The following is a 12,427-nucleotide window of genomic DNA, read 5'->3' on the forward strand; positions in this document are numbered from 1 at the left end:
AATCTCAATACCATGTGCTTAAACCTTTCAAATATAAATGAAAGAACATCCGCCTGAATCTTGACTTTGCCACCACCTGGCGAGGGACCTGTTGAGTATTTTACAATATTTTCTGGTTTTATTTCAGATTTAATGCACCAAAAGTACTTTTGCTTTTATAGTCTTACAGTCACAGATATACAGCACGGAAACAGATCCTTTGGTCACCACTCAGCCTCCGACGCTCCAGGGAAAACAGCCCCAGCCTATTCAGTCTCTCCCTACAGCTCAAACTCTCCAACCCTGGCAACATCCTTGTAAATCTTTTCTGAACCCTTTCAAGTTTCACAACATCGTTCCGAGACCAAAATTGCACACAATACTCCAAAGGTGGTCTTAACCAATGTCCTATACAACCACAACATGACCTCCCAACTCCTGTACTCAAAGCTCTGACCAATAAAAGAAAGCATACCAAACATCATCTTCACTATCTACCTACTTTCAAGGAGCTATGAACCTGTTTTACTGTAAATGCTTTCCCATTGCTAAAAAATACCTTCTAACACTTACACTGGCTAAACTTTCATGAACAAGGTAAAAGAGAATGACTGTCACCTGAAGAGCATAGTTCTTTGAAATCCTTTCCACCATGTATGGTACGGTTGTTTGAAAGATCTCCTTAAAAGTCAAAGGATTCATCATAGTGAAAACACCAGCAAAGTGCTCCAAAACCTCCTTCTCTTCCTTCATCCTCACTGTCTGGCAATTGGCCACTCGAATGTATGTTTGCCCATTCCCAGCAATTTGCACCTGAAACCAGACATTGATTACAATTGTTATGCTGAAAAAAATACCTACTGGGTTTTCCCAACTCCCTCATCCCTTCCACTGAACAAACTCAACCAAATGCTGCATAACTCTAGATAATTATTAAAAAGGTCAATTAATTTCAGCAACAGGATCACAAATTTATAGAATCCAAAGGAATACGGCCAAATTAAAATTTGTACTGCAGAATTAATAAGATAGTATTTTAAACATTTCAAATACTTTCACTAAAGCAGCTGAAAATTGTTCAAAACACAAGATTGTCCTCATCGAGCAGCTTTCAGCCAACCACAACCCCATGGTTCAGCGGCCAATAACCAATCTTAGCCACCAGTTCACCCCAACATGCAGTATACATCATTCTTCAAGTTTACAAGTAAAGTTTAATCCCATGCTTACACTAATTTATCAAGATTACTGATAGCAGTATTTGTCATTGTGTTTTGTGTTTTAAGAGTTATTCACCAATTAGGAAAAAAGCCTTTCCAAAGTATTAGTCCCAAACAATTTCAAGAGATGAGCCAGAGAATACAGTCAAGTCACTGAGGCTTCAAAAGTGAGGTTGGCAGGGCATGGGGGAATTGAGGCTTCACTGACAGAGATCAAAACATACAGACCACTGCTGAATCAATATACAATTCTAATACTATACCTGGTAAATATCCAAAGCCTGCATTGCATATTTTACCAACTTGATGTAAATTTGTGTTTCTTTTGGTTGTAACTGTTTATTGGGAATAAAGGATGCCTCTAAGGAATAGAAAAAGAAATAATCCTTCAAGACTGCACTTCATAATCTCAAAAATACAGCATTTATAACAGTTCCCATTAGCACAGTACTAGTTTTTACACAATTTTATAGAATTATTACACAGAATTTAATGTTTAGAGAATGCTTGTCAGTGCCACTCGCTGGCAGGGACTAATTGAACAATTCCTTACTATTAGCAAAATGCTTAATTCTGACACAAACCCTCTATCACTACTTTCACCCAATTTGGATATTCATATGACAAAAAAATGTCAGAATACTATGACCATTTGAAAGAGAAAAAAATGCTTTTCAATAACACTATCACACTTCTAAAGCAGCAAAATATCCCAAAGGGTTTCACACGATCCATTACGAAATGCAATCCAACACCAAGCTGTATCAGAACAGGTAACTAAAGCTTGGCCAAAGAGTCATTTTGAGGAGCAATTTAAAAGTCCAGGGTGGAGAAGTAAATGGAGAAGTCATTCAGAGCTTAGGTCCTTGATGACCATCTCTTCAATCACCTATGGAAGTGATCACATCGTGGGATTCTCAAAGCAAATTAGTGACTTCTCATTAAATATTCAACTTCTGAAGTATGGGACATGCAGTAAATAGACAGATGAACAGCAACAGACAATTCTACTCAGTATTGAACTTACCTCCTGGTGCTTTACATGAAGTTATGCCCCATGTTATTGTCTTCACCCCACATACCAACGTCTTCACCAAGCTGCGGCAGTCAGACACTTGGAAGGTCTGCTTTTCCTCCTTTTCTTTATCCCCATGTTTGTCTAAGGCTGGTGCAGGAAGGGTGGGCGTTGGTGGGGCAGGAGGGGGAACAGATTGCGTTGGAGTCGCTTGAGCTGCCGCCATAGGGGCTTCTGCAGCTGTCAGCTCAGATTGTGGCTTGCATTTCTTAAAAATGGTGGACAACTGATAGCGAGAAATGGTATGAAATTTCAGCACAAAGACCTAGAACAAGACACATACAGGAAATGGGAAATATTGCTTTTTTCTAACACCCTTACCTTTCCTCAAAACACACACTGGTTAGATTGCCAACTTTAACAAATTATCAGTTCCTTGAGTGAAAAGGATAATTACAATTTCAATCATTTTTTCGAAGACAGATATCCAAATCCAAGGTGTCAGGTGCTGAAGGATAGAAAGGAGGATATGGAAGGATAGAAATGGGGTTCAATCTTCAAATGCACAATATCTTATTTACATGCATTAGAAGCATACACCTCCAAAACCAACAACCAGTTTGAGCCTGGTCATGTGCAGAGGAACCCTCAGTTAATGCCCACCATCTGAATATGCATTTACTAACAGATGCTTTGAGTTCATCTCAAAACAAGACATCGAAAGTCAATGACAAAGCATATAGAGCAGGAGGTATGCAGTATTAGACAGAGGTGAAAAGCAAGAGAATGAGCACCACTGTGTAATGATCTTACCTTCTGGTGCTTTACATGTGTGTAGCAAGAAGACAGGAAATTAATCCGGTTGTCCCATTTTTTTTAAAACAGCAAGTTCATGGGCAAATAGTAACGAGCTAAAAATCAGGCACTTTGTTGTAGTTATAATTTACATGTATAATTAAATAGATTTCCTACAGCATTTAGGGAATTTTATTCACAGTACAGGCTAAGAAGAAGGGACATGAAAGGCTTTAGTGTCACCGGTTGCAGGAAGGGGCAACTACACGATGATAATTTTACACAGGCAGTGTCGATTGTTTATAAATTCCTGTGTAAATATTTCCAAAGTTAACAGGAAATCAGTAAATGTGCAAAATTTTGAAAGGAGTATAAGTTGCTCTCCCTGTGCAATGATGCAGAGTAAAGCCCAACAGTCAGCTTAAGGTAAAGCCTGATAGGGGACCACTGAGCTCAAATAAGCAGAAATAACTCAGACACAATTTTAAAGTCATCTACAGTCAAGTCACTGGTAGCCTTTTCTTTTTTATGCGCAGTTATCCATGCTGCCATTATTTCTCCCGTTCCCATCAAATGCGTAATGTAATTCCCATAACACCAACAGTAGAAATTTTCAGTTACAGACTAATCATTTTTAAAATTCAGTGTAATCTAACTACGTACCTCCAACATTCTCATCAGAATATCTCTTCCATTCCCATTCTCCTGCTCACTTTTTGAACGAATACAATCTACAAGGTTCAACAGAAGTTTGCAAGACATTGTTTGGATGCTGCTGGGCAATGATTCATCATCAATATTCTTTGCAAACAGCTGAACGGCAAGGGCCAGATCATTCAGAGGAAGATGCTGGCGAACATGATGCACCAGGTCAGCCAAAGTGCTGTAGGCCAGGGGTCTATTTCAAAGAAAGTAAAAACATTTACAACAGAAGTACAACTTCCTGCAGAGTATCCATGCTACTCTTCATGTAGATTGTCATAAGATGGAAAACAATGAAATTGCCTGTGCAAACAAGAGGGGTTGAATGGCCACTTTCATTATTTATCTTCTTTTACTTACACTAATCTACTTGTAGGTTAGCAGTACTGCTCACAAATGCTAACACTAAATAAAATGCCCCAAGTCATCCCCTTCCCATTCAGCATTTTTTTTAAAAAACTGTATCATGGGGAACCTGAGCTCTTCCTTTCAAAAATTCATAAAATAGCAAAACATATTTACGTAAATAGGTCATAAGGTAAAATTAGAAGGCAACAGCATTGGAGTTACATGTTCATAATGAGATTACAAACATACACATGGAAGCACTTTCACATTAAAGCATCTAGAAAAGTGAAACTGTACAAAATGTCAGCATTTCAGCAACAATGTGGAATCCTGAATTATGGCAACTTTTAATGCATAAGGCATTCTGCAATCAAGTCGCTGGTAGCATTTTCCTTTTATGTGTAGGCACTATTTAATTAAATGCCCCAGCATATTTCCAGTGCACTGGAGTGATTGCCTACCTCAGCGTTTCCCGAGCTGTGTACCCTGAGCCTATTAGTACAGATTCATCAAATAGCTTATCCATGCATGGAATGAATTCTGTAAAACAAATGATTGGTATTATGCAAAGAGCCACCAACTCTCCCTCATTAATGCAAACATAAAACTAATTAAACATCATCAACTTTTCTCTTGTGAAACATTAATACAATTATGTTACACCAACATATTTACAGTGCTCCTATTGTCCAGCACAGTAAATATCTAATTGCACAAAGTAAATACTAACTACGATGGTGGCTAATGATTAAGAGATTGCAGCTTCTCATTTAGAAGTTCACTTCACTGCTTATGAGAAAGGGAACAAGTCTAACAGATAAGGTTACCCCTCACCTTCAACCCTTTACATCATAATATTACTACTTTTGGAAAGGCAACACTACAGAGAGGTAACAATATACTGGGCAAGGGCAACAGGGTTGTACTCCAACAAATCCAGCTATGCTACTGTATCGAGTAGAGGTTGGCACCCACCAAAACTGTAACATGGAAAGAGTCATAAGGTGGGTTCCAAATATTTTTTAACATATTTGGATGTGATTATGAAATAGGGTAGAAAGTGGGAAGGAAGAGAAAGTTACTTGGAACATGAAGGTCTATGCTCTCCCCAGTTAAAACAATCTGCATCCCACTCTGTCTTTGACTGTTCAATCTTAATACAGTGGAACCTCAATTATCCGAATGACACGGGCAGAGCGTCTTTTGTTCGGATAATCCAATGTTCAGGTAATCGAATGACAGATAACACAGTTTAGCCAAGCACGGGACCTTGCAATCTTATTTGGATAATAAGATGTTCGGATAATCGAGGTTCTTCTGTATTAGCTTAACTACGTTCCAGTAGGATTTTCGAAATGCAGACAGCACAGAAACTACATACGGTTCCGAAGATCGGTAGTTAGAATGTGCTTAGCTGCAATCAGCAGCTCCTTCCGTAGGTGGGCAGTTTCAGAAGGACAGTTAGTCAGCAACTGCAACATTCCTTTCACCATCTGTTGTGAATACTTCCCAACCAAATCCTAAAGAGAAAATAACATTACATGCAAGATCTTTCTTGTCCTTTTAAAATCAAAGTAAAGGCCATTAGAAAGAAACATACCTGATAAATTCTTATGATGTAAGCAAGAAAGGACAATGTTTTAATCTGTGCAGCAATGAAGTCAGCGTATAGCTCCTTGTTATAAAGTTTATTTTGCCTACAATAAAAAGTACATCCTTTCAGATCCAAATTTGAAAACATTTATCTTTTAGTGAAACAAGAGACTAGCCAACTTGTACAGAATTAAGAAAGGGTGCTTTTTGATCAGGTTATTTTGAATCAAGTAAATTGCATGCAGTTGTGCTAAATAAGTAGTGTTACATATGACGCAGCACTGTGGAACACATCACAAAACTGATTCTACTCGAATGCTTAAGGGACTATAAATACAGCTCAGTAAAATTATCTGCACTTTAAACTAACTCAAGATTACCTTTGACATCAACTAACCATTCCCAATGTCATAATAAAGTGTTTCAAACATTTTCTGTTAGTGAGGCTTCAAGATCCTATTTTATTAGCTCTTAGCTCCTATTGAAAGTCAATAAGCAGACACAGTCAAATACCAATCCCTAAGCGCCAGTATTTCAGGTCTCAACGGCTGGTATGATAATGGCGTGATAAGCAGAATGACATGGTTCAGTGGGAAAAGAGGAGTCTTGATGCTCCGACAGCCTTAAAGCTCAAAGACCAACACGGAAAATATTCTGACAGCCTGGACTAAAACATAGCACTCCAGTAAGAGATGGAACTGAACACGTCATGATGTAGCTGAGCCCAGCATACTTCAGTCAATTTTTGATAACTATTACTCACAAAAGTGTCATAAATTTTGCTCAGTTGAGAATGAGTGACTCATCCAATTTAATATCAATGTTTACAATACTAATGATGAATGATTTCTAATTTGGCTGTTCAGTAATAGCTAATGGAAGTATTAATATTTTAGTTTACATGCTTTGAACTTTATTTTGATCAAAAATCTTTAAAGCCTCTGAAGCTATTAACAAAATTTGACTGTTCCTTTGATGGATACAGCAGCCAAGTTATTAATTTCTAGCTCTTACTGGCTAAACGCAAAAATTTTAACTAAAAATTCCTTTCTGAATTGAAATGATTTTGGGCATTCATTTAGTAACAATAGAAATATATAATTTTCTCCAAAGGCTTCTTCCTCCTCCAGTATACAAATGAGGGTTTACTTAATCTTTGGTATGAAGAACCCAAAGGTTTGTTTATAGTTTGGTAGGGCATCAACCCTTCAATTGTTCCCATACTTTGTTCAACATCATTAAAGCGCAGCAGGTCAGGCAGCATCCAAGGAACAGAAGAATCGACGTTTCGGGCATAAGCCCTTCTTCAGCAGGGCTTATGCCCGAAACGTCGATTCTCCTGTTCTTTGGATGCTGCCTGACCTGCTGCGCTTTTCCAGCAACACATTTTCAGCTCTGATCTCCAGCATCTGCAGTCCTCACTTTCTCTTCAACATCATTAAAGACAAAATGATTGTCACACAGGCCATAACAAAATGTTTTCTTGGAGGAAGAGTGGTAAGAGAAAATCTCCCATTGACAATTTGTAACAAACAAAAGACAAGGGAAAAGGAATGAGAGATTTGAGAACTAGAAGAGGAAATATGAGTTTCTGAACAAAAATTTCCAAAGCTGCAGGCACCATCAGAATACACCACTGTGCTTAGTACCAAGGATCGGCTTCACTCACAGTAACTCTTCAAGTACCCATTACCAGGTACAGAGGTCTTCTGAATCAGCACACAAACTAAAAGGGTTCAACGTCAAGATTCTGACCATCATTGAAGTTTTGGTCATTTACAAACCACAAAGGAATTCACAAACACTGTGGCCTTACGGTACGAAGATATTTCAATGAAAAACCAAATCAGTCAAATCTACCCATATTAGATTATATATCCATAGTGACTCCTCAGTGTATCATTTGGTTTTTGTTCTAAGGCCCCTTCTCAAACTGTTTTAAGTATATGCTCAGATTCCAAATAAAATCTACAAAACAAAACCAATCATTGTATGCAGTCTATGGCACCACTGGGACAGATAATGCTTACCTTGCTTGAGGTGTAACCTGCAGCATGATAGTGCTCATAATCAAAGGCACAAACTCAGATACAACATTGTGTATACTCTGCTTGTACAGCTGAAATGAAACATGGGCATTAGTGGATTTATGTAAACTAACAGCAGTCCCTGACATTACTATCAAGATTCAGAATTTCTATATATTTTAGCAATAGTTTGTCAAAGTCTTTCAATTTATACACATTGAAACAATGAGGAAGAAGCATCAATGGAAGGGGAAAACAACATTTATATTTTATGGGCAAAAAGAGGTGCTAATTGGTTTGAAATTATTCCTCTTACAAAGTAACACTGTGTCACCAGTCACACTAAAGGCAGCTTCACGGATTTGATTCGCACCACACTATACATCTTTTAGGTTTCCTCCCTTGATGGCAGCATGTACCACCTCAGAGGAATCTCTCAGACTGATTGATAACTTTGAAAAGGATTTAAGAAAATGCTTGCAGGAGAGAGATGGAGTGAACTACTCTCAAAGCTCACTGGCTAATTTGCCAGCAGAAAGCAAATGAACAGCAATGCTGGGTCACTACACGGTTACCAAACAACTAGAACTTTTTCCATCTCTTCAGCCTTTGGGTTCACTACCACCTGTTGTGGCACAATTAGTGGTGGGCAGTAAGTACTGGCCTTGCCAGCAACATACAGATCCCAAAAACAAATAACTAAAAGATTATTTGAAGGGAGCAGCATTAGTGGCAAGCAACATCAGCCTATGGCTCTGCCACTGGGAAAGCTAATGGGTTGAAATAAATCCACCTTTATTCATATGCAACTCCTTGTTCATGGTGCCTTTCTCTGGCTTGGGACTGATAATATATATCCAGCTGCAACATGTCCTCTGCCATGGGTATATGTAGAGTGGCTGGTTCACAGAAAATGGGAACCACAACAGTACAGTAATACGAGGTCATTCATGTAGGTATGGATTTCCTATATGGCAAGCATGGCCTGCTCACACAAAATTTTGGTCAGGCCTTTGCACTTAGCAAACTGAGGGCAAGCAGTCAGGGGATGGAGCTGCTGTTCGGGGCTAGGTCAGGACAACCAGCATTTTGCAACAATGTAGGTAAATGACCAAACGTTCACTAAGTCAGCTAAAAACAGCAGCTGTGTCTATCAGATCAGATTCACCATCTGGCAGCACTAACATTCCTAGATTTTACCTTAAATCTGGAATTTACCTCTTGAATGGCTGGTAGATTAAAGTGAAGTATTTAAAACAGCTTAACCACTAGAGAGAAGGGAAATGGTAAAATAAGTGGTGTGAGCCAGTCTCATGTCTCAATCTGGGACATTGTCAAATAGGTACAAGTGCTCAGAGAAGAAATACTCAGCTGGAAGAGCTGTAAAGTTCAAGGGAAGGGCAGAGGCAAAACAGAAGATTTTGCAGAAGAGAAGAATAATAACGAACAGAATTAATCATGAGCCATAGAAAAGCTGGAGGCTGTCTGGGTGCTGAGTTAATTAAATCGACACCAGAACCTAAGTAAGGCAATATCCCAAGCACTCAGATTCAAATTAAGCCTCTCCCAAACTACACATTACAACAATTACCTGATACATGAGAACAACAATGATCGGAAGTTCAGCCAACACCTTCAGAGAAAGGGAGCCTCTTGGAATTATGGTATGCTGAAAGACATAAGTACTTTACATAAAGCACAAGACTTTCCAGTAGTATAGGAAATTACAGCAGGACATTAGTTTAGAACAGAGGAACACCTACATCTACTAAAATTAAATGAACCAACTTATTTTTTACATAACTAACAACAGCCTTCATTTTAAAGTAAATAGATTCAACGTATTGAGAATTAGTGATAAATACATATAGAGAATATTGCTTTTATATTTAAAGAGTGTATCAGCCCAGCAGGCCAGTATTGCAGACTTACCTGAAGCTTTTTTCATCTTTAGAAATACAAGTTAATAACGTAAGCACTCATTGACAAAGAATCATAGGCAGAAGAGAATACTTGAATCTGTCAGTCTGTGTGACAATGCAAGCCCAGCTGCCGAAGGTGAAAGAACATGTGAACTAATCAAGAGATCAACTCACCGTTCTTGATTCACTGTCCTCTCGCTCAGGATTGGTCTTAACTACGACCTGAGTGATCATGCCAACCATCTCTGGGGAAGGGACAGTGTTATCTGCAATCGCCTGGGGCTTCTCAAAGTATCGTGTCTAGGAGCATGAGGAATAAAAAATTCATTATCCTTCCTAACAGTGGTCAGAGATTTTAAAGAAAAATCCATAGCATGCTACATACCACAACTTTCAGTAGGTCATTATAAATCTGCTTCACAAAATCAAGGAAGTGATGAATCTGCAATAAAACAGACATGACATTAGCAAAATTATGTCCACATTATAGCTGTGTTCATTAGACAGGACCATTCTAAACCTGAACCAGTTCTGTTTTTTAAAAAGACTATTAATTTTAACAAGTATTCAGAAACTATTGTCTGGAGATTCCTAGTTGAAATTAAAAGCTACTCAGTACAATAAACTATACAAACTAATAACGCTATACATTTTAAAATATCTGGTGTTTCAAGCAAGGGTACTTACTTCCTGCGTGATTGGTGGTCGGAATTGCTTATGCAATTCAATGATTATTCGAAGACAAATAAGCACATTCTCTTCGTTCTCCACCTAGATTAAGGAAATGGTGAAAGTGCAACAGCACATTAAGCATTTATCTATTAGCAGTGATTGTAATGGTTTTAAAATTTTACTCCCTCTTATCTACACTTTTATTCTAAGTAAAACACTTATAATTAAACAAAGTTCATCAGTTATGGGATACGTCTCAAAAGGCTTAAAGGGATATCCAAAACTGAGCTGAAGATATAATTTTACACAAGAACATTCCACACCATGCATCTTTCCAGTTATTCATTATCCCAAGTTATTTGTAAATACAGCAGCTCTTGTGTTTCTGAAGATAAAGGGATGCAGCCCACACCTGCTTGGTAAAGGAGAGAATGAGCCCATACAGGAGAACCTCAAATTATCCAAATATTGGACTACCCGGAAAGATCACAATGTTCTGATGATCGAACCAGCATTCGATTATCCAGAATTCGATTAACAAATAAAATACTCCATGCCAGTGTCCTTTGGATAATTGAGGTTCCTCTGTATGTGTCTTTACATACATGGTATACCACGATTGTAAGCATGAATCTAGGGACAGGAAAATCACAGTAACAGAGGTTGCCCATTCAACTACACAGGCATGCAGAGCCATCTCATTAACAGAATCATCTCTGCTCCTAACCTTTAGTCATAATGTGGAGGTGCCGGTGTTGGACTGAGGTAGAGTCAGAAGTTATATGACACCAGGTTATAGTTCAACACCTGCACCTCCACAGGTTACGTGACAAAGGGGCAGCACTGCGAAAGCTTGTGATTTCAAATAAACGTATTGGACTGTATCTGGTGTCATGTGTCTTCTGACCTAATCTTTGTGTTCTGCCTTTTCTTAAAGCTTTATTTCCCAACTAAGCATCCAACTTGTTATTAAATGCCCCAATTAGCTCAAAGGGTAAAACTTTCAACTGGGAGTCATAAGGTTCTGGACTTATGTCCCACTCCAAGATTGAACATAAAAATATCAGGGCTGACACTCCCAGGGCAATACTGGGGAAGTGCTACACTGTTGCAAGTGCCATTTTTCAAAGAAGATATTGATCAGAGGTCCTGTCTGCCCTCTCTTGTGAGCATACAAGACCACATAGCAGGGGAGTTATCGCAGTGTCCTGGCAAATATTTACACCTCAACCAATCACAAAGAGAACAGGTTTTTTCATCATTATCACATTGGTGTTTGCGGGAGTTTGTGCAAAATAACTATCTTGTTTCTAACATTAGCAAATGTGCTTCTTTCATTTGTTTTACTGGTCATAAAGTGTTCAAGACATCTTGTGGTCATGAAAAGTCCAATATAAATGGATTTTCTTTTTCGAAACACTGTCTGAGACGCTGCAGTTCAATGAAACATTAAATCAAAGCTGCTATCTGCCCTCTCAGATGAAAACAAAAGATCCATGACACCATCTTGAGGAGGGGAGAGATTTTTCCAGTGTCCTGACCAATACGTATTCCTCAATCAAAAGATTACTTGGACATAATCTCACACTGCTTGTGGCAACTTGTTGCACATGAATTGGCTGACGCATTTCCTACATTACAACAGCAATTTCAAAAATATTTAATTGGCCAAAAAAATCCCTAAGGACATCCCAAGAACATGAAAGGCATAATATAAATGCAATTTTTTTAATACATAACTGAGTCAGTAATCCATATTTTCTATGAAATTACTTTTTGCTTTTTCAACAACTGAGCTCAAATTTGACAAATTACCTTCATTGTGATGACCCTATCTGAAAGAAGAGTTAGCCCCTATCCGCTCTCATTATTTAAAACTCATAGGGTGAAAGGATTAATTAACTAGATATATATTTCCTAAAGTAGGGATGACTGAGAGATGATCTAACAAACATGAAATTAAGAGACTAAAGACAGATTTTAGGAGAATGCTCCTTCTTGTTGGAGTGTCCAGAAGTCACAATTGCAGAATTAAAGGGGCCTCCTCTTAAGACCAAAGCAAGGAAAAATGATTTGAGTCAGGATTGAGAATTTTTGAAATTTTCTGTCCCAGTAAACAGTAGATATTTAGTCATTGTTTTGGAAACACTTACA

General features: G+C 38.2%; 1 protein-coding gene across 2 annotated transcripts in view; it reads right to left on the reverse strand.

Annotated features, from left to right (window-relative positions):
• The window catches only part of trrap (transformation/transcription domain-associated protein), a 211,024-nt gene that overhangs the window by 186,666 nt on the left and 11,931 nt on the right, over positions 1-12,427 (reverse strand). The window contains exons 6-17 of one of the 2 annotated variants that reach the window (XM_060840562.1): positions 10,289-10,372; positions 9,987-10,043; positions 9,776-9,901; positions 9,271-9,348; positions 7,683-7,771; positions 5,660-5,756; positions 5,441-5,579; positions 4,521-4,599; positions 3,673-3,907; positions 2,227-2,539; positions 1,463-1,560; positions 598-792 (exon numbers count right to left, since the gene is read on the reverse strand). In XM_060840562.1, the coding sequence (XP_060696545.1) occupies positions 598-792; positions 1,463-1,560; positions 2,227-2,539; positions 3,673-3,907; positions 4,521-4,599; positions 5,441-5,579; positions 5,660-5,756; positions 7,683-7,771; positions 9,271-9,348; positions 9,776-9,901; positions 9,987-10,043; positions 10,289-10,372 (1,590 nt within the window). The remainder of the gene's footprint in view (positions 1-597; positions 793-1,462; positions 1,561-2,226; positions 2,540-3,672; positions 3,908-4,520; positions 4,600-5,440; positions 5,580-5,659; positions 5,757-7,682; positions 7,772-9,270; positions 9,349-9,775; positions 9,902-9,986; positions 10,044-10,288; positions 10,373-12,427) is intronic. The other variant, XM_060840563.1, reaches the window with a different exon arrangement.

Source organism: Hemiscyllium ocellatum, chromosome 20 (assembly GCF_020745735.1).
Source record: "Hemiscyllium ocellatum isolate sHemOce1 chromosome 20, sHemOce1.pat.X.cur, whole genome shotgun sequence".
NCBI classification, from domain to species: domain Eukaryota; kingdom Metazoa; phylum Chordata; class Chondrichthyes; order Orectolobiformes; family Hemiscylliidae; genus Hemiscyllium; species Hemiscyllium ocellatum.